Source organism: Mastigoproctus giganteus, chromosome 2, assembly GCF_048544385.1.
Source record: "Mastigoproctus giganteus isolate SK-2022 chromosome 2, ASM4854438v1, whole genome shotgun sequence".
NCBI lineage: Eukaryota > Metazoa > Arthropoda > Arachnida > Uropygi > Thelyphonidae > Mastigoproctus > Mastigoproctus giganteus.
This window is the reverse complement of record NC_143576.1, coordinates 120,008,768-120,032,343: the sequence shown is the minus strand read 5'-3', so window position 1 is coordinate 120,032,343 and position 23,576 is coordinate 120,008,768. Positions and strand designations below refer to the sequence as shown.

The 23,576-nt window shown below is 36.1% G+C and overlaps 1 protein-coding gene across 3 annotated transcripts in view; it reads right to left on the bottom strand.

Annotated features, from left to right (window-relative positions):
* Positions 1-421: 421 nt before the first annotated feature.
* Positions 422-23,576, bottom strand: part of LOC150089528 (uncharacterized) — a 46,122-nt gene continuing 22,967 nt past the window's right edge. For 2 of the 3 annotated variants that reach the window (XM_090368648.1, XM_090368650.1), the window contains 3 exons: positions 19,657-19,742; positions 18,197-18,254; positions 429-1,127 (listed from right to left, as the gene is read on the bottom strand). In XM_090368648.1, the coding sequence (XP_090224774.1) occupies positions 1,086-1,127; positions 18,197-18,254; positions 19,657-19,742 (186 nt within the window). In that variant the 3' untranslated portion in view covers positions 429-1,085. Of the gene's footprint in view, positions 1,128-18,196; positions 18,255-19,656; positions 19,743-23,576 lie in introns of all 3 variants that reach the window. The other variant, XM_090368649.1, reaches the window with a different exon arrangement.

Here is a 23,576-nt window from a genome sequence, read left to right as displayed (position 1 = left end):
CTTATTGTTGAATGGCTGAAGAATTTCGAAATCGCCAGCTGAGACAACACAACATTCTTATTAATGGTGGTCTTAGATTTATTCAGAATTTCTCTACTCCTACACAAATGTGATGCGACAGATGTAGGGGTGATTAACGGGGTAAGGTTATTAAAATGTCTTATGACAGCGCGCGGTAACATGTATTTAACCTTCCCATTTGCAACGTCCTTCAAGATCGTCTCTCTCTCTCGGTGCATGTGGGTGTGTGTGTCATCAGGTATCTTTTTGATGTGACGTTTAACACACTATAAACATCAGCGAAGTGGTGGCGCCAACTGCATTTTATAAATAGACACCAGATTTCTCCTTCTGATACTGGAAACTTTATTTAACTGAAATATATCGTATAAAATCCATTTAAAACATCAGATTACACACTTTCTAAACATGGGAAAAGTTTAGAAAATCGATTCCAGGATATAGTTCACCGTATAAAACGAAGGCCGCCACTGGGTGGATTTGGGATAAATTCGTTGTGAGCTGCAGGGAATAACACCTCTAAATAATAAATGCCAAAAAACAATTAAGGATTCTTTAAGATGGCCATTGACATTTGAAATATTTCTTGGACAGTTATTTTTAATCAAAACATCCTTCAAGAGTTAATTTCATGGCAGCGATAAAAAAAAGGTTGGATCATTCTGATCAAGTAACTGATGCGAACGGTATCAAAATGGCAGCTGCTCATGTGAAAAAAAAAATGGAAATTGTTTACTAAAACAATTTCTCAAATGTTACACCGAAACCATATCTCAATGCTACATCGAAACCCAAAATGAACCTATTGTCACTTTGCGTTGACAACTTACCACTGTATTAGTTTTTGAAGTTAAATCCTTTAGGGTAGATTATCAGTTCGCATTCTTTTTCTTCAGTCTTTGGCCCGCAAGTTTACTTTATTTGAGGATAAAGATCAGATTCACAATCGCCGGAAGAGAACGCTAATGACTAGATTTCTAATCCTCTGTTCTGGACGATCTTTCAAGAATGAAGGCACGTGCGATGTTTTGCTGGTGAATGAAAACTCCTAGTGGCCCAAACTGCTACGTTACACGTTCCACTTCATCGTCACTGAGGTCACGACCCTAACGGTAAGAGAAGAGAAATAATTAACGTCGGTTAATACCACCAATTAACCAAAACCACCAACTTTTATTAAGAGAGTTATCCCACAATGCCTAACTAAGTTTATAGATGGACGATTAACAAGTTTTTCTTTTCTTAACATTAAAGGAATCTTCAAAGAGTACAAAAAGAAAGATTTTCTTCATTTTTATAACTGCTTTGAGTTTTATAGGTGTTGTTTGGTAAGTTATCGTTTTCATAAGTTAGTTGGCAATCTGTGCGATGGTAGAGGATATCCAAGGCGTCTTGTGGGTATAAAGTAAGATCTTGGATCAAGGAGCGTAACTTTGGAAATAAAGTTACATTTCCTGAAAGGAGAATAATTGTGTTAAATATGAAAATAATTTGTGTCCCAAATTATTTTCTTATTTCTTGTAAATGTATTATCTTGCCAAATTCCATAAAATGCGCAAATATTTAGAAATTACTCGCTATAATGTAGTAACAAGTACAAATCAGTATTTGTGTTTTCTGATAATATTCATCATAAGTAGCTAGCGTACAATTTCTCTGTAAAGCTATGTTCGAACCACGTAGAAAGTACTAAAATGTATTTAAAGTTTACCTCCTCAGAACACTTAAGAATGAAGTTTCTGTGTCCAAAAGAATCTGGAAAAAAATCGTATGAACAGAATAGTTTAAATATGAATAAGATTTTTTTTTATAAATTTTTATCGGTTGATAACTGTTCTCAGTTAGAACTAATGCTTATTAGAAGGTGCCAGAACTGGCCTATAGGGATTGAAGAGGCAGAACCTTTCAATCCAGATCTCCCACTCGCCCTCGTGGTAGCACAGTTGGTGGGATCGCATCGCCGGGCTCCTCACACCGGGTGGAAAAGACATGAGTTTGAGTCCCGTTGTCGACGGGAGGACTTTTTATGGACCTTTTTCACCACATGGCTGAGTTAGTCGCAGGCGGGGGTAGCATGATTTTTCTCCCGGAAACTCTGGTCTTTCATCCAGCAAAATAGAAAATCGACCTCAAAACACACGCAATTTACAGACAATATACACGGGGCAATATGGCCTTAGTCGCTGATGCTCCTAAAACATCTACCACTCATTATCATTGTCACTTTGTGAAATTGGACTATTTAGCTCTACTTTTTGATGACTTTAACTTAGGTTTCGACAACTTGCAATAGTAATGAGCTTTGATAGTCTTCTGCTCCGTAAGAAAAATGAATGAAGGGAACACCTTTTGCATCCTGTGAAACTCTAGTATTAATTTCTCAGCTGAGAGAACAATGGTTTTTTTTTTAAAGTGGTGAGTCCGTGTAGTGCCATTCCATGTTCCCGTTTGAACTTGAGGGACCCCGAGCAGTCTTTTTTTCAACAGTTGAGGTTCTTGTTGAAAATTTTGCAATGGGATGCGGTAAAAATATTTATACAGTATAGGTAACTGTGCAAAGCCGACCGGGCTAGCCGAGTGGGTAAAGTACCTGCCCGGCAACCCAAAGGTCGCGGGTTCGATTCCCGCCTCGGGCTTGGATCAAAGTACTGCAAAAACCTTGGGAGGTGCAATATGGCCACAGAAGCCGATGCGCCAACAACTACCAAATCAAAAAAAAAAAAAAAAAAAAAAAAACTGTGCAAATATTTTTAGGACCCCATTAAAAGGGGGAAAAAACTACCCTTTTTTTTTGTACACCGCTGGTAAAGTATATTTGCAAATGAGTGCGTGTGTTGGCTTTATGTAAGAATATATTTCGATCATTAACGAAACTTTAAGCGTACAAAAGTTCCTCTTATATTTCTTTCTTTTCCTGTATCATTAACGCATCTCGATAGAACTGAATTTGCTCTAGGCAGCGGTTTGCCTTCAGTTTGGCTGATAAATCGTCAGTTGTTTATATGGGATGGTAGAATTAGAAGCTTCATAATTTCCATTTATTTCGTGTGAAATCATCGTTAATCCAATGACTTTATCGCAGCAATCAACATTGTTATAATTTGTTATCATATGCCCCAAAAATTCGTGTCAGGTTGTCAGGTCAAGTAACAATTTTCTCTTAGACGCGACCAAAGACCATGGTTGGAAAAGTACCAAGACTTTTTTTTTTGCTCAGTTGAAAACTGTGGCATGTGACACTTTTAATTCCAGCGTTGTCCTCTTTCCGTTCTGTCAGTATCTCGTAGTGAATATTTGTGGATGCTCCTTGAACACTACCCCACCAACCTTTAATGTGAACTAGCCGAAACCTGTGAAAATTTCAAATTGTTTCGAATATAATATATTTTTAGAGAGGGGAGAAAAACTCTCCACTGATGAAATATAGTACACGAAGTACTGCTTAGTATACAGTTACTAACATAGACAGGAACTTTATGTTACAATTTTCAGCGCGATGTTGTTGCTGAAAGAAGCGTTTATTTGATCAAGGCTGCTTTCATACAGAATCTGATGAAATTTGGAGGAATATAACTGTTTCTAATCAATTTTTGATATAGCTTTTAAGTGCTTTTAAGCAGTATTATCAGCTTTAGGCAGTCCGTGCACGTTTCGCTTTGTATATTATAAGACTCTTGAACGTGATGTCACTTTTAAAGAGATGCTTAAAAATATATGGAGAAGAGTAATAAATATCGTACAGTTGTAATTAAATTGAATGGCTAAGTTTAGAGAACGCAAAACTGTAGAGCTTTATTGAGTGTTTTATAAAATTATAACCTTGGTAACTAATTGATAAGGATATAACTATATTTACTTTTCACTTCTGTTGATCACACAAAAAAAAAGAATAATTTAATTTAAGTTAAAAATGGAATGCACCTAAAATGTAACGCACTTGCGTACATTAACTAATTTGTTTATATTTATAATAAATTCATGTAATAAAAATGTTTTAATTTTTCGCTATTGGCTACTTATGTTTAGATTGGAAATATTATACAATATTTTGTATGATATCCTGTCCGTCCATTACAGAGGGACTCCCAGTGGACGGATTTTCGTAAAAGTTTCTATTTGAGCCTTTTAAAAATATTTGTCGAGCAATTCCGAAATTCATTAAATCTGGACAGATCGATTGACAATAATTATTTCTTTTTTGCATACAATTTGTATACAAAAAAGAAAAAAGTAAATATAATTTTAATGCGGTGTTGATAGCTTTAGACAGTCTTAGCATGCTTCGCGTGTGTGTTGTTATCTAAGATGTGAACAGGGTATTGCTGGTCAAGAGATACATACTTGTGAAGAGAATAATATATAGAGAGAAAATAGTCTTAAAAAAGAGTATACGGGAGTAGAGTAATAAATATTACATGTAATTTTTTTATGTAAACCCCAACCACGAGAGATATTAGAACCTATAGTACTTAGTACCGTGCTTGGGTTGGACGTTGAGAAGACGAAAGAAGAAATTTGTTGACATTGGACTTGAACTTCTGTAGATTGTAATTTTCAGGAAATACGTATGAAGGAAGGTTGTTCCAGAAAACGGCAGTTGAATGAATAAATGAGGCAGATGAAAAGTTGGTTTGTGAGTTTGAAGTTGGACAGTAAATCGATGTCGGCTGGTGGCAGCACGTGTTCGGACTGTTTTGAAAGAGAGAGCGGAAATTATAGAAGCCAAATCAAAAAACAGTGCCCATGGAAGTATCTGTAGAAGAGGCATCCAGCAGAAACAGTACGTCTATAAGGCAGTGAGTGGAGAGACTCTGTTAGAGGTGAGTCATTAATTAACCTAACTGCCCTCTTCTGAACGTAATCAAGAAGCCTGAGGGAGGTTTTGGGGGCACCACCCCAGTTGTGGGAACAATATTCCATGGCAGGGCGGATTTGCGATTTATACAGAGTGAGCAGCTGTTTGGAAGAAAAGTAACGCCGAGAGCGAAAGAGAAAACCAAGTTTTTTAGATGCAGAGGAAGCAATATTTGTAATGTGCTTGTGCCAAGAGAGATTAGAAGTCAGGGTAATCCCCAAAAGAGATATATCATTTTTCCTAGAAATCGGAGTGTCACTAAAGATAAGCATAGGAGCAGAAGAATCCTTTTTGCAAGATATAAGACAAGACTGAGTTTTAGAAGGGTTGAAATCAACTAAGTTGTCTTTGCACCATTGGAGAATTACCTGAAAATCGGCATTTAAGGAATTGGTAGCAGATTTTCGAGAAGTTGAAGCTGATTGAGCAGGACAAGGTTTCTCAAAATGGAAAGTAGAATGCAATGTGCTATCATCGGCAAAACTATGGATACGATTTCCAGTCAATGGAAGAAGGTCATTAATATACAAAAAGAAAAGAACTGAACCTTGGGGGACATCGGCATTAGTGGAGAAGTTAGAAGACAGAGAACCATCTACCATCACCCGCAGTGAGCGATCAGAGAGAAAACTAGATAACCAATTACTAAAACCAGTTGGAAAACCATAAGATGGAAGCTTGTTTAGAAGACCTTTATGTAGCTTGTTTAGAAGACCTTTATGTTAAACACGATCGAAAGCCTTTGACATGTCAAGAGCAACTGCTTGTGTTTCACCGAACTTTTCCATTGAATTTGTCCATAAATGGGTAACATAAGCCAGAATTTCAACAGTGGATCGACACTGATGGAATCCATACTGGCGATCGTCGATCAGACGGAAGGTTTATAGGTAGTTTAAGAGTTGGCGATTAATTGATTCCTCCATTACTTTAGAAAGAGTAGAAGTGTGGAGACCGCACCTAAAGAAAGACATCGAGCTTCTTGAAAGGGTGCAAAGAAGGGTAACTCGCCTGGTGAGATCGGCAAAAGGGCGTCCTTATGAAGAAAGACTTCGAATATGTGGGTTGCAGAGTTTGGAAACTAGACACCTTAGAGGAGATTTGATTGAGGTGTTTAAGGCTCTGAGAGGCATCAGTAAAATGAATGAGGACAAAATTTTCAAGATTATAAATGATGCTAGAACTAGGGGACATAAATTCAAGTTATGCGGGGAAATGTTTAGATTGGACTGCAGGAAGTTTTATTTTAGCCAGCGAGTTATAAATTACTGGAATAAGTTGCCTTCATGGGTGGTAGAGGCCGACAGTTTGGGGAAATTCAAAGGTCATCTGGATAGTACTTTCGGGTAAGGGAAGCGCAAAGGATGATAGGATTAATTTCCTTTTTATTTAATTTTTAATTTCATTTTATTATTTTTATTTATTTATTAATTATTATTATTTATTTATTTAATTTTTGTTTTTATCATTGTTTTGTTCGGATTTTTTTTTTTTTTTTTTTTTTTGGCTGGTGCAGCATAAGCCATAGGCTTTCTTGCACCATACGGCCGTTACTAATACTAATACTAATACTAAGTAATTGGAATGGGACGAAAATTGGATGGGAGGGATTTGTCACCCTTTTTAGGAACTGGCTGGATATGAGCAAATTTCCAAGCAGAAGAAAAAACACCTTTGGAATAAGAAAGTGAAAAAAAGACGGCAAAGAACTGGAGTAAATTCACGAGCACAGGTTTTAAGAACAAGTGGAGAAATACCATCGGGACCTGGAGCTTTCTTAGCATCAATATTTGTCAAAATCCTTTTGACATCCTTTTGAGGGAAGACCACAGGAGGCTGTTGTTATTTGATTTTTTTTTTTTTTAGGAGCATTAGCAACTAAGGCCATATTGCTCCGACCACAGGAGGCATTGAATGGAGCGTGTAGGGAATGGTGCGAGGTGTTTTTCCAATATCATTAATGCACGAGTTGGAAGAAAAATGGGATGCTAGCAGGTCAGCTTTATCCTTGACTGAAGTGAAAACAGAACCATCTGGTTTGGACAGAGGTGGGAGCAGAGATGGGCAAAAGTTGCGGCCAATAGTTTTGGCAAGAGACCAGAATGCTTGTCTACCATTAGGGCAAGAAGAAAGTTTTCTACTCTTAGCCTGTTCAAACTCTAGATTGGACTGATCAATAACTGCTTTACAATTGTTGCGAGCTTTGGTGTAGGCAGAAAATGAAACTGATGAATTAGAAATAAGCCAATTACGATATGCAACATTCTTCTCTTGAACAGCCTTAACACATTTATTGGAAAACCAAGGTTTAGATAAAGGACGAGATTTTAAAGTGGAGTGTGGGATAAAAGATTCCATTCCTGCAAAAATAATTTCACTGACACGATCTGAGTAAACGTTTACATCAGAAGTTTTACTTAAAAGTAATCCGACCAAGGAAAAGAAGAAAAGAAATCTCGCAGGTCATCCCATTCTGTATTCTTGTAATACCAAACAACACGAGGTTGGGAATAGCCATGAGATAAAGGCTCCATTCGAGAAGAGACAATCACCAAGGTGTGATCTGAAGTGCCTAAAGGACCTCTGACTTTGGCCGTGAACTTAGAAGGGTTGTTTGTGAGAAAAAGATCAAGCGTGTTGGCTGTATGGTTAGGATTGCCCGGTATTCTTGTAGGTAAATGAACAATCTGTGCTAGGTCACTAGTAATTGCAAAAGCCTCAGCATCTCGACCTGCTGGGTTGGTGTGACTAGAAAATGGAAGCCAGCTGGAGTTGTGAACGTTAAAATCACCAAGGAAAATTACCTCACTGTTAGGAAAGTTGGACTGGAGAAAGTCAAGTTGCAAAGTAGAGGAAGTCAAAGAGCTCCAAGTGATTTGTGGAATTGGGAGAACGGTAGAGACAACAGATGAATTTGACACAATGAGGTAGAAAGATTTTAAGCCAGAGAAGATCAAAGAGAGGAGATTCCAAATTGCCAAGTCTCTGACAGGAAATATCAGAATGGACATATGCACAAGTACCACCTTTGAGGCGAAAGGAATCATACAGCGAATAATTTGGGCAACTGAGATGAGCAGTAGTTGAATCAACCGATAACTGAGATTCTGTCAGAAAAAGTACATGGGGTTTGGCAGACTGCAAGTGGAAATGGACATCGTTGAGATTAGAATTGAGAAATGAATATATTTATGTGAAAATATATAATAATTAGGAAGTCCTTGGGCGGTTTAGATCTTTTCGCAGATAAGCTTGCTCTATTAGTTTGACAATTCATTGTATATTCAATAGTAAGAAAAAGTGGGTGGGACATGCTGTATGAAGTAATTCTTTGGATATGGCGTAGACATGGTAAGAATATACCCAGATCCTTGACATGACGTGGCCTCGACAATGCTCCCCGATACACACTACTCGGACCCCCTCCAGTCACTATCTGGCAGAGTAGAGGTAGCAAGATTATACACTACCTGATCCGGAAGCTTCCTAGAGAGTTACCAATAGGTTCAGTCCGGTGTACTAACTGGCGGACGACTAGTTAGTACACCGTTTTAGAGCTGTACCCTCGACATGTAAGGAATATTGGATCTCGCCAGGATGTTCATCATAACCTCAAAAGTCATCAATCATACTGCATGATGGAAGAGATGGGGAAGAGTTTACCGGAACTTTGCTCTAGAGACTAAACATGGGTTCCAAGCAAAGTGGTCAATGTGGTCAAAGACTAAACATGGGTTCCACCACTACAAGCAAAGTGGTCAAAGTAACAATGAGAGTCATCTACCACCTAGTACTGCCTGGTAACATAGAGGGGCGGCGTTCCTCCATGTGGTGTGGGCGCCACACTTCGACCCCTGCTTACGTTGGTTCACACCTGGGTGGTCACCTACCATGTACTTGTCCATGGAGGTTATACCCAGGATTACTAACAGTCCCACCATCGTGAAGGTGCAACCAGAGGATTTGGCTGTCACAGACTGTCCGGACTTCGCCGAAAGTGGGTCCACTTGACTTGAGTGTCACCCGAATATCAGTTCCATCAGCGTTTTAGACTCCCAGGTAGCAAGTACAGCTTGTCTGGCATATCAAGCTCAAGGACCAAATTAAACTAAACGGCTGTTTTTTAGAGTTTTTTTAAGTGTTCTATGAAGTTATAATCTTAATAATTAATTAATTAAAAAGAGATTAACTATTAATTACTCTTTTCATTTTTATTAAACGCAGAAAAAAATCAATAAATTTAAGGATAAAAAATCGAACCCTCCTGAAACGTGATGCACTGCTTACATTAACTAACTTGTTTTTAAAATGTTGGCATATTTCTGGAACACAAAATACTTTTTAATATAATTAAATTTGCTTCTGTAATACAAAATATTAGTCTATCTCATTTATTTTTGTTCTGAAAACGAATTTATACAAGATTAACAATAACAGTGGTTGTCCAAGCTAAGCGCCTACTTCATGTTTAGACCGATTAAGTATCTTTATGTTGCATTTAATTATAATTATTAGTTCATATATTTTGTATTTAATAATTTTATAATTTTATTTGCGATTAGATATAACTTCATTTGATACATATTTCGTACGTAAACATTTATCATGTTTGTTACAAGTTATTGACTTCCAAATTTAAGTGGTCCAGTTTAGGTAAAGGTAAACTTCTCCTAGGATCAGGAGTTTTATACCTTCCTGACAGGGTAGTAACCAGTTTACTCCTTCAAACTTGATTGGGAAATAGTTTAATAGGAATATTTCGAGTGTACTGTCAATGCTTACTCCAGTTATACAAGTTCAGAGGTTCTTTATTGTAGACCAACATATACAATAATGGGTTAAATAACGCAACCCGTTATTGTAAATTAAAAGGCAGATAATATCAATCAGAAAGAAACTAATGAATCTCGAACTTTTATTTAAATATAAATTTTAATTATTGCGTGAAGAGCGAGCTACCTGCATTTATTCAAGTAGCTCGTTCTTCACGCAAAGTAACGAAACCATCCACTCAATAGTTTCAACAATTCTCACTCAGTGGGCATTGATGAAACATTGACGTACAAGTTTTTAATAACTTTTTATTCTTGGTTTAAGCCTTTCGTGGCAGTCTGGTCGGCAGGATGCATCGCGATCTACCACTCGCTTGGAGAGTTCTCGGTTCGATCCTGGCGATGACCGAAGGAACTTCTAAGCCCTCTTCAGTCGAGACTGTAGTTAGCCTATCTAAGGATGGAAGTGTAGAGTTCACAACCCGCACCACATTTAAATCGGCTGTGAACACGCGCTTTTACTGTTAATTCCTGTATGTATTTAATATACTCTTATTTCTGTTTTAAAATAAGTACCTTTTTAAATATCTCGCTTTTAGACAATGTATTATCAGCACCTTGCTTGAATTTTTAAAATGATTATAATATTTGCGAAAATTTTTGAACTCCTACTTTATAAATATCTTAGTTCCTATTTTCTCCTTTTTATCAATAATCATCAGTATGCTTTACTTCCTGCGGAGATGGGGGGAACCCGTGGTGCCGTTAGACCCTAAACACACTATGCTTTTCTTCCCAGGAAATCAACTGTTTCAAATCTTGTCTTGTTCTCTCATTTCCTACAAACCAATTTGGACAAAGGAAATCAGATTGATTCGTTTTTTCCTTGATATTTCACACGCATTTGACTCTCTCCACATCGATCTTCTGCTGTTCAAGCTTTCATCTTATGGTCTACGATCCCCTTTACTAGATTTTCTTGATTCACTGCTTAGAAATCGTAAACTAACCGTAATAATTGATGGTACTCCATCAACTCCGTTTACTGTTTCGCAAGGTGTTCCTCAAGGCTCACCATTGGGTCCGCTCTTCTTTATTGTTTATACTAATGGTCTGACAACTTCATTTCAGTCCGTTAATGTTCAGTGGAAACTCTATGCAGATGATATTAAACGTTACAGAGTTATTTGTTCTTCAACTGACAGCAGTGGACCTCAGTTCTGTCTTGATTTCCTCTGGTTCTAGCTCAATAAAAATAACTTGTTTCTAAACTCGTTAAAATGTAAATCATGTCGCTTTCGCTCGAATCGTGTAGTTAGGTCCTCCATCCTTACTGATTATATTGAAAACCCTCTAATTGCAAGTACTGATTCGTTCAAGAATTTAGGTGTCCTATTTCGATCTGACCTTCATCCCTCTTCCCACGTTGATCACGTAATATCCCACACTTCTAAACATCTTGGATTAATCAAGCGTTCTTCCTCTGTTTTCAAGTGTGACAAAGTTATAATTCTTCTCTACAAGCAGCTTATGCTTCCCATTTTTGATTATTGTGATATTATCTAGTCCCCACAACAGGAATGTCTTCCTCACAGACTTGAGAGAATTCAAATTAAATTTAAATTCTTATGCTATCGAAATCACATTGCCTTTCACCGTCGAAATTATGGAACTCTTTGTGGTCGTTTCAGAATCGTTCCTCTTCACTCTAGACGACAACTCCATGGGTCTCTTTTTGTCTACAATATCATTAATTCAGTTATCGATTGTCCATCTCTTCTTGAACAAATGCCATTCACTATACCTCGTTTGAATTCTCGTTACAAAACTAATTTCTCACTGTCTGTTCCTCGTACTCATCACTTACTGAATTGTCCTCTGTTTCGTTTCCTTCGTCCTCTGTTTTGTTTCCTTCAGGTGCTGAATAATTACAACATTGATTTTACACTTGATCCATCTATGTATAAGAATTTGCTCCTTACTCTGTTTTGTTAATCCATATTTTGTATATACAATATTTTAATTCTAGTTTTGTATTGATTATTACTGTTTTGTATTTTCTGTAACTCCTAGCGTTCTCACCTTTATTTAGGGTCTGTGTGCCCCGTGTGTGAGAAATGTGTTTTACATCTACAAAGAGATATCATCATTCTAAATGTTTCTATGAGGAATCCAGTTTATGATATTAATTTAAATTAAATCAATTTTTAATTTTTAAGTAATTAAATTAATTTTTAATTTAATTTAAATTAAATTAATTTTTAATTATATTCGCTTTTATCGAATATATACGTAATTTTATATAAATTAGGCAATTCGGCTGTTAACTGTTGTGGCTTGGCTGCAGATCTCCATTTAATTTAATAATAATTAGCGCAATTGGGTAGACGAGTTACATGCGATCCTTTTTTTTCAATTATGTAATCACATCCATCTATGGGATTTTTTTCCCTCCTTCTCCTTGATTCTTCTCACAAAAAAATCGAAGTAAGTGATAAATTTGTTTGATAACAATTAAGAAAAATTCAACATTTTTCTTAATAAATGTTAAAAGTTTACTTTTTTATATTTTTAATAAATTCGTTAATTAAACGGTAACGCGTAACCTTTATTTCCGATATAATAAATACTGTAATGTAAAAAATTTATGAAAAAAATTAGATAATGAATTTTTTTAATATTGCTCGCAGTCAAACAACCCATCACCGGTAGAATTCCCAGAATTCTGTGATCTGCTTGTCGATCCTAAGCGAAGCCGAGTTCACATGAGAACCCAAAGCGACAGAATCCAGTCTCTCTCTCTCTCTCCAGGAGGCAGTAACGATCAAAAAGCAACCGTCAGCATGGCTGCAACGCATTACAAATAAATGGCAAAATATTCCTCTCAAAAGGTAAGTGCCTTTCATTCGTAGTGGAGCAGTTAAATAACACATGGCAATTGTATAACATATTTTTTTTTTTTTTTTGTTGGTAGTTGTTGGCGCATCGGCTTCTGTGGCCATAATGCACCTCCCAAGGTTTTTGTTGTACTTTGATCCAAGCCTGAGGCGGGATTCCAACCCGCGACCTTTGGGTTGCTAGGCAGGTACTTTACCCACCGGCCTATCCCGGTCGGCTGTATAACATAGCACAGTCAGTTATTTATGTCTGTATATACAGTTGAATTTCTTGACTTTTGTCCGCTTTATCTTTTTTTATTTGTTGTAACAGTGCTTTGATCTCCCAATCTAAGAGGATTGCGGTATTGTGGCCACGAGTTTATCCTGTGTTGCAATTCCAGGAGAACTTCTGTTTCGCAACTTGAGAGATCAAAGCCTGCTAGAGACATCGGCCTCTTTTAATGAATACGTTCACTTAAAAGTCTGCCTTTCCTTAGTTTACTAAATGGAAATTAAGAAAATTCTTGAAGTTTGTCTACTTAGTTTCAGTGGTTAGATGTCATTACATAGTTCGTTTTTCCCTACCTGCGCATGAATTTATGCGTTCCTGCAACGAATTTTATTCGTTCGGCTTTCCTGCCATTATTAATGAAAACAAAATTAAAATTAACGATCTCAAATATTCGTAATTCTTATCGAATGTCTTATGATAAGCAGGCTTAAAATTGAGAAACTAGCAAAAGTTTGTGGGGGATTAAATATCTTATATTTTGTAAAGAATATGTCTAGGTTCTGAAGTTTTTTTTTTGTTTTTTTATATTCATCTTCAGTACTCTTCCTTTGCCTTCATTCTTTTATTAGTGACTATCTCGAAATTTGCTGTTTCCAATTGAACTCATTCGCTTTCTTTTTGTAGCCAATTGATGGAGATTGTTAATTCGAAAGGAATAACTTGCTATTCATGGACGATTTTGAATTAGCTAAAAAGCTCCCTCCAGTTATAATGTGGTTGGGCATTTTATAGTCAATATGCCCTCGTGGGTAACATAGTTTGTAGAATCGCCATCCTTCCCACATTGGAAAAGACTTGAGTTCTAGTCCCGTCAATGACGTGAGGGATTTTTTGGGCCTTTTTCATAAGGTGGCTGAGTTAGTCGGTCTCACGCGAGGGTAGCGTGGTTTTTCATCCAAAAAACACACGCAATTAACAGACAATATTACACGGAGCAATTCAGCCTTAGTGTCTGATGATTCTAAAATCCTATTATAACAAGAACACAGACAGTATGACTCGTGATAAGTGTATTTTAGGCCTTCACTGTATAAAACCTATTCGCATTTTTACAAGCCAAGAAAAATAAAAATGTTGCATAACGAAAAACAAAAGTTGTTTCATCGATAGATTCTTACACGCCCACATCTACCCAAGAGACTTTTGCCTACACGTTATTTTGATATATAGCGCTAATAAACGCCAGTCTTTGCCTTAAAAGGATTTCTTTTGCCTTCCTTCATTTCGGATATCGCCTATCTATTTTGTTCTATCATTACCCGTCTGTAAGAGAACAATTTTCTCTAGTGAATGCTCACCAAGTTATTTATGGGAATGTCAGGGTATCAATTGAACGCATATATTTCGCCTGTCATTGGTTTTCTTAAAAATAAGAGAAATAATACCGAATGCTTCTGTCATAATCAACTTCTGTAGTTCAAGACAAAACAGGCAGAAAAATCATTTTCTATTATTAAATAAAAAATACGCTTGCTACAATTTGGATATATTATGAACGTTATATAAATATATAATGAATAATTAATAATATAATGAATGTTTTTGTTGTTTTTTTATGACGCGTTAGTGCCTTATATCCTCCCTTTTGTCTCTTGTTCTTTTTATGATGATTTTTGCGATCTTTCGTGGAAAAAGACATTGAGAAATTTGAGGTATTTTTTTAGTTGGATCGTTATAAAATAATCGGATGAAAGATACCTACTAATAATTCAAAAATCAACATTTGAGCAACAGCCTATTTGTTTATCTTAGTATCATATTTAATAAAAGTCTACAAGTTGCGCATTAACTTTGCATAAAGGAAACAATAATAAAGTCGACAACTTTTGTGTTTTCCCTTTTCTTCACTCATTTGCAGTTTCGGCTTCAAATTCATCACAATAGCACCTTTGCGAAAAGCGAATACAGGGCGATTTTAAAATCGTTTCCACTTTTAAAAATTAATAACTCAAAAACTACAGGCCGTAATGAAAAACGTTTTTTTCTTTTTAATCAGTATATGTGGGATATTTCTAATAATAAAAATTAGTTCGAAATATGACCACAAGGGGAGCTCAAAATTATTAATTTAGAAAAAATTACGCAAAGTTAATTTTTCACCAGTCTTTGACCGTCAAAGCTCCACCTGTCCACCATTATTTTCTAATAAGCAATCACTACAGGGCATTGTGTTCTCAACAAGGCCTCCAAAATTTAATTTCCAACGGAATTTTCATCTCTCGAAAACTGCCTTCAGAACTGAAGGGAAAATCTCCCTAAACGCAGTGTTTCAGATAGTTTCACAACCAAAAGTCTGCTGGAGATATATTGAGGGATCTGAAGTCTAGAGAAAATGCAAAATGTTGACTATAATTCTCTCTTCGGTGTAGGTTTTTCATAGAGGGTGTTCGACATTGTCAGTATGGGGAGTAGCACCATCCTTTATAAAAATTATGCTTCCATGTAAACAACGTTCATTAATCTCTGGGATAATTTTTGTCCGCAATAGGCTAAGATATCGTGTGCCGTTAATTGTGCATGTGTCAAAACAGTTTGGGCATATCAGAGGCCATTAAGGCGAACGTGCGCTTCGTCCGTCCATAGGATGATTGCCAAAGTTTCACAGGTACCATTCTGGATCCTGCACAACCACATTACTCATCCATGGGTGAAATCATGACGGCTTTGATAGTGTTGTAACTCCAATCGATGCAGTTATTTAATTTGAATAGGGAAATAGGTGGAAGCCTATCTTTAAAACTTTAAGTACCGTGCTCCAGGGAGTACCGGTCACGCGAGATGTTTGGTGAACAATAGGTACTCTCAATGAGTTTGATTGGACTCATGTTGTACCTCAACAGTTGTTTGAATTGCTTCTTGCGATGATTATAGACGACCACTTGTAGACTAAGTAGCCTTCTTTAAACGCCTTATAATATTTAATACCGTTCTTCTCGAACGAGGAGTCCTTGAGACATTTTTCTTTCTTGCACGCACTCTGAAGGCTGCAACACTATTGCCATTCTTGTAATAAAGTTTAATTAAAAGTGTTTATCTTTAAATAACATTTTAAATGAACTTGACTGGACTTGGTCACTTAAGTTAGGGCTACAGCTTTATTTTATTTATTTATTTTTTAATCTTGACAATGAATAATAAGACCACGATGAGGGGACATTCGAATTCTCCGACCATAGTTTTCATCCAGTTCGATTATCATAATTCCTTTTAATAAAGAACGCAGAAGCTTAATTTATTTATTGGAGTGGATAAATTGCCTAGACCCCTATTTGAAAACTTCTGATGGAAGTTAATAAAAGAAAACATTTATTTGTTTGCTTTTCTACGAAGAGATACACTCTTTCTTAATAGTTTCAATTCCGGTGGTCCAAGGAAAGAAGAAATACGTAGAGCACTCGTAGCCATTGGGCTCTTATCCATGGGTGTATGATCGATACGAATTTAAAAAAGTAGACAGTTGCCTTTGAAAATTCGGATCCGTTTTTTTTTTTTTGTTTGTTTGTTAAAAAATCTCACATGTGCTGCTTACAATTCTAAATCACCGTTTTTGTTATTATATATAGTTTGAGGACTTTATAACCACTTATAGTCTTCATGAAGATGTTGTTGTTGTAGTAAGGTTTTAGGAGCATCAGGCCATATTGCTCTGTGTATATTGTCTGTAAATTGTTCTGAGGTCGATTTTCTGTTTTCTGGATGAAAAACCCCAGTTTCTAGGAGAAAAAAAAAATCATGCTACCCTCGCCTGACTCCGACTAACGCAGCCACGTCGTGAAAAAGGCCCATAAAAATTTCCGACGTCATCGACGGGACTTAAACTCGAGTCTTTTCCACCTGGTGTTGGGAGGACGGCGATCCTACCAACTGTGCTACCCACGAGAGCAATAAAGGTGTATATAAACTCTCCATCAAGAGTATAAGTGTAAGGATACCGAAATGTAACCGCATTAAATCAATCATTTAATTATAATTTTGAATGAATTGAATATAATGAACAATGTTACAGTCAATATTTAGATATTGAGGGGGTTTTCGCACCCGAACGCTGATCGGAAAAGGAAGAATAACGTTTTTATTTAGTTTTATAAATATTTGAAGAAACGAAGACTACTTCTTTTGTGGGGATTTCCAGAAGGTGAGTCGTTTTGGTTATTTTATTTCTCCTATAAAAAACGTTAATATATTACAGTCTTCTAATTGCAGAGTCGCAAATCAATGGCGACAGACTGCAGACCTGTGGTATTCATACTGCTTGTATCTTCATTGATACAACTGAAGTTGAACTAATTCACTGCTATCCTGTCCTGGTGCACTTATTGAATTCAGACACTGAATTCAAAATTTTCTGGTCACATGAATTCCTGTTGCAAATAAAGAGCGTGACTTGGGGGTCAAGTTGTCCCCCTCCTACCATTCATGAGAAACCGTTCATGTGGCAATGTATTTGCACTTTTTTATAGTTGAAAATGCCGAGGGTCCTCTTTTGTCTTCCTGGTTTCTGCTATTTCTTCGCTGTTCTACTATATCACTGTCAGCATCTCAATATCTTCATTTTATTCATCTTTGTGTTTCTCAGGCAAGCATTGTACGATTTTATTGCCCCGGAAACTTTCGTTTTCACCTCGAAAAACAATCAATATAAGTGATACAATATTTGTATTTTAGAGACGACATGATGCGCTGGTACAAATTCTAAAACATCTTGCAACTCGCACACTTCTTTCCCGAAAATTTATTACATAAATCTCATTGGCACGCTTATTATTTTTCATAAATAAATATGTCACTTAATAAATAATTTAATGTTTCACTATGCTCGAGCTATAAATTCAATGCGTTAGTTGCTAGTGCTATAAGAGCACATTATCACATAATCTATTCAGTGACAGGAGGCGCCAAGAATAAAAACAACTAGCAATTATATGTGATGTTACTCTGATTACTAACGCACCTGAATAATTTAGATTCTCAGAATCGCGCGGTTTGTACTAATTATACTGTCGATACCGTAGCCGTGGAAACCATTAGGGAGCATTTACATTCAGATATGGTCATGGAAATCCATTTTCTGACTTTAACAGGAGACATCAAAGGACAGCACACATTGAGGTCCAGAAAGACCAGATGCAAAAAAGTTTTCATCCAATTCCATTATCATAGTTTGGTTCTAAGAATCAATCGAAATATGCAACCCAATTTCCCAAAAGACTCAGTGAAATAACAGTGACCTTGAAACAGCAGCCATTATCAAAACCGCAAACAGAATTCATTAAAGGGAGTTAAGAAATCACTGAATACATCAACAAAGTCATAATAGCAGAAACATACATTGCCATTAAAATCTTAACGCTTAAGTAGTCAAATTTATTGCTCTTACTTGGTTAATTTTGTCTTCTAGATTCTTGAAGAATTCTACCTGACTAGGAGTTCTGTGCCTAAGGAAGAAAACAGCCTTTAAGATCTCTCGGAAAAAACATTCTAATGATCGCCAGAGAGTTAGAATCGTTTAATTCTAGCGATCGTGTGAAACATGAAAATTAGGATGCAATTTAAAATGCAAAATTCTGTGATTTCCGTTAGGTTTTTATGGTGCTTGCCTTTCTTTCAAGTGTAATATCACAAATTAGGATTCTTTAGCATGTCACGTGGCCATGATTGCTTTTGGTAACTTCCCGAAGCAAAATTATCTTAATAGATATGGGAGAAGGGATTTTTCCCTGGAGTGCACAATTGAATAATCCTCAATTTTCGCAATGCACAAGCTCAACAGTAATGTAAGCATAGTGACTGATGTGAAGACTACCCTTCATATTAGCGTTTACAGATTTTTTTTATTATACACGTAGATAGACTGGTCTCATTCAAGCTAAAAAATCTAACAGACTGTATTGTAAGAGATAAACTTGGATTTTATAGCCTTTGAAGCCAATACAGAGTAAAAATAGTTCACATAACACGAGAGGGGCTGGTCCTCTATTAATATGATGAATAGATTTAGATGTTTTCTACAAATTAAACACATTAATTCTACTACATTTCAAGGCAACAATAAACGAGATATTTGTGCAGTTATTGAAACTAATTTTCATAAGTCCGTTGAATACTAAAAATATTTCTGACGTCCAAAACCCTTGAATTTATAAAGAATATCAAAGTTTTCTTTTAAATAATAATAGATCGTTATTAAGATATGATAATTATCAAGATATGGCATATACCTCATCGGGCTCTAGTCAAGTAGTAGACATATACCACTTCATAGAGGTGATCTTGAATCCGACAGAACATTGTTCCATTCCAGTGAAGACAGAGCACATTATTTAAAAATACAATTTGTATTAAGCTCCTTTATATAAGAATCAGCCCGTCCAGATACATCGAGATGGCATACAATAAGATAAAATATAGGGCTACTTACACTTCTAGCAGTATTGATTTAGTTGTGCAATAATTCAACCACTGTGCGAGTATATTACCGGTTATTCTATATGCCATCTCCAGTGAAGAAAATCGTGCAAATGGAAAATATAGCGCAAAAAAAAAAAAAACATATTCTGTAATACATAATAATAGTAATGTAATTTTTTCCACATACTATGGAAAAAATAGTTCTTTTTAAATCTCTCGATTTTAAAACGTGTCCGACTTGCTAGGCGTTTTTGGAAGAACTTAAAATAAAAATCATATCATTTTGTATTAACTGAGTGTTCGGTTGTCCAAATAATCTTGAATTCCCTTTATCGAAACCCTTGTCTATTATAACAAGTACTAACAGTATGGATCAATATTACAATTATGTTTATTTTCTGTTATTCCAATAAAAAAAAGAGAACTTACAGTGGTGCAACAAGGGGACCGGAAACCGGAGGACGGGTACTCTTTTGTCCTACTCTTCCTTTAGTACTCCCTGTCGATCGTGTTGACTACACAAAAGAAAAAGAAATTGGCACTGGAATATCAGAATGCAAGCTGAGTGGTCAAATTAATATTGCTCATACACATTTCGGAGTCTTCATATATCGTATTCGACTTGATCGCCATCACCAAGTTTAAAACATTCTCGTGTATCCCCGAAAACGTTTAATGAATCCAGGGATGCGCCTACCCCTGATTTGAAAAACTTCTGATGCATGTTAGTAAAAGAAAACATTTATTTATTTACTTTTCTTCGAAGAAAGACGCTCGATCTTATAGTTTCAATTTGGTTGGCCCTAGAAAAGAAGAAATACGTAGAGCAGTCATAGCTATTGGGTCATATCCATGGGGGTATGATCAATACTAATAAAAAAGTAGACAGTTATCTGTCTACTTTTCGAACAGCCATGATAAATTGTGCAGAACAACAGTAGGAGACTCCTATCTTCCAGTGTTTCAGATTTACAGAACTTAGTTAAAGTCATTATATCAGTAATACGATTAATAAAAGTTAATTATTAATTGAGGAAACCAAATTTGCATTTCATCGCTTATTTATGAAATACTTCTAACAGCACTGTTGTATGCTTAGAACGTTCTTTTATTCATTTTTTACATAAAAGAACGTCCTAAAACGTTCTTTTATGTAAACGAATCAATAAGATAAAGTTCTCGCCTTATTTTAGCCATGCTGAATTATTTTTCCGCCCATCATTTTGCTAATACTGATCTTTGAGTATATTCGATTAAGGTGCGAACATCAATGTTAAGCCAACATTTAAAAATTTAGATCTTTCTAGGAAAATGCATAATTTCGAAAATATTTAAACTCTTGTCATTAAACAAACTTGGAAACAGATGCAAAATGAATAACTTTCAGGTTAGTATTTCTCCTGTTTTTCAGCGATCTACTGTGTTTTATGATGCGCCTATTCGAATCTCGATATCGTGATATTATTTGTGTTCTTCTGACATTTTATCTGATAGGTGCCCCCTATGGGAAATAGCTTGAAATTAATCGGTCTCTTTTGATGGTTGCTATGAATTGTACCGATATGTAGGACCTCGATCAACTGCTTATCATATCATCGATGATCTCTGTCAATTGGCTTTGGAATATTGATGTTGTGTGGGCAGTCTATCAATGGCAGACTTATTACAATTTGCAGTGCAGAAGACAAGTCAGTCGTTGCAAACTGATCAACGTCGATCCATCCGATGTCATAATTAGTGATGCTACATATTAAATTATCCAAGCTTTTAAAATACATTAAAATGGCCAATTTACAAACAGTTTCTGTGTTTCTTAATTGGACTAAATCCTTGTAGAATTTTAACATTCAAAGATCCATGAAATTTGGTTCTCTCCAATTCGTATACTGTTGATTCTCAAGTAATTAATAGATTAAACGAAATTAAAAATCTGGGAATAATTTTGCTCTGTGGAAAAGTATGAAACTATTGAAAGTGTCCAACAGACGGTGATGGTCTGGCTGTAATCGCTTGATGGAAAAGTTTTTTTGCAGCGGGTATCCGATTTAATTATGATCCAGTTAATAGCACAAAAACTCACACTGACTCCTAAAACTATCTACAGACAAACGTACTGCAAAAGTACAATGGATGGATCGATATGTCTAGTCCACCAGGGGCTCTACTGGCATTGGCATACTGTTATTTCTCTTTATCATCGAATCGCAGACTCTCCTTACAAGGACACGTTGTCGCTTGCAATCATAAAAGTATTCTCCATTTGATGATACAAGTGGTGTTTCATTAAGTAGTGATAATTATATAATTAAGTAGTGAAAAAATACCACAAAAACGTTGAGAGAATGAGGAAGAAGGTTTCTCCATCGAAACCCTATTAAAAGTTAATTAGTAATATTCTTTTACTGAAAGTAGGTGTTCTTTTGTGAGGGAGCTTTCCACTGTCTGGAAGAACTTTTTTTTTTGTTCTCAGTCTCCTGCTTTGTATGTTGAAGTTTCTCAAAAGTCTTGACTTCAAGGTTTCATGCTTTTCTATTAAGTGGGATTAATTTGTTTGAAGTTACGACTTTGCGCCTAACTTTGATGTTATCGCTTTTACAGCTCCGATTTTTTATAAATCTGAGAATAACTTTCTGTTTTCTCTCTTGTTATTGTTTGGTTTATTTTATTACTACGCGATCCTCCGATTCAAGAGGAGGATGAGGAGAGGAGATGTTATAACAATAGAAGGCTTAGTGAGCTAGTTATTTACACCGGGAAAAGCATCTTTCGCTGAGTCGGCAATTCGTGTCTGTAAATTGCCAAATTTTAGTGTCATTAAACAAACTTTAAAACATGTAAATTGAATTTTTTCAATTCAACATGCGAAGCTTTTCCAGAGTTTCGTCACTTTAATGATACTGAAAGTCAATATTATTTTAAATAATTCAAATGTTTCGCTTACTGTCTGCCTAATTTTCACGCAGATTAAAGTTGTTGAGAGAATGGAAGGCGTTGTTCGAAACGCTTGGACATAGACTATCTCAAACCACTTTAAAGGAGTTAGTCCTTCTTTAAAGTGGTTTGAGATAGTCGGGCCTTTAGATCTGTTGCATCCACATCAGTGTAGCCATTGCACACTAATCAGATCATTTTATGAACCGAAAAGCCCAAAACCATCCACTTCAACTTCACTTTGTGAACAAAACCAATGGATGATACCCCTTCCTTCCCACTGCATGACTGACAAATTTTGAAACTGCACAAGTGTCTATCGACTTTCGAAAACTACTGCATCACGCATCCAGCTCCAATCACTTTCTTTCTCCATTTGCTACCTGTAAACCTGCTGATATGACACTTCGTAACCCTGTTTTTCAATCACCACCAATTGAGAATGTAATTTCCACCAGACCTAACCTATAGAGATATCCAAAATCATCAACAGATAGATCAGCATTCATAAAAATTCCCTTTCAACCCACCCTTAGAGTTTTCTACCAAAATGCTCAGAGCCCTCGAAATAAATTTGAGACCCTCGAACAACTTCTTTTGTTCAACAATGCAGATGTAATTTGCCTATCGAAAACACGTGCTTCTACCGCTGGATTTACATCGTTCTTCACATCAAGATCTCATTCCTGTGGGCGGTGTTGCCATCTTCAAAGATCCCAACCTGAAATTTGTTCATACCACGTCTAGTGACTCCTTACTTAATGAAGCAGTACTCGTAACAGTGAAATTTAATGCCCATATAATCAGATTCAGCGGCAATTTACATCCCCAGTTCCATATATTAATCACAGTTTGATTTGCTCTACTTTTCGTTTAATACTTCGTCGAAGGAAGCATATTTTCCTCAGCAATTTAAGAAATACCAATTGTAACAATTCTCAAATGTAAATGATTTTAAGCCAATTTCCAATTTTTAGGCCCTTACGTCGCCTTTTTTGAAAGGTTCCCAAAAAATGTTATTGCAGGTATTGATCCTTCATTGTGTTTCTTTTAAACCTTATTCCCTGCGTTATGGATTACCCTCGCATTCAATTTAACCATAAGTTTTCTATGCACGTGATATTTATTGCTTTTTCAGCTGCCCTCGATACTTGAAGTACCGGAGTAACTACAACAGCTGTTATCCCATTAACAAGCAGAAGATAATAACAAGAGAGACAACTGTTATTATCTTCTTGTTAAGTCTTCTCTTTCAACATTTCCATATTGGAGGTAATTTATCTGTTTACTGGCTTTTTTTTTTGCGTACAGAGAGAGAATTATATTTTCCCAATAGGTTTAAATCTCTAATTTGTTTCCAAAATGGGTCTTCTACAAGATGGTCTGTTATCTGCATATTTTGGTTATTCTTCTGACTT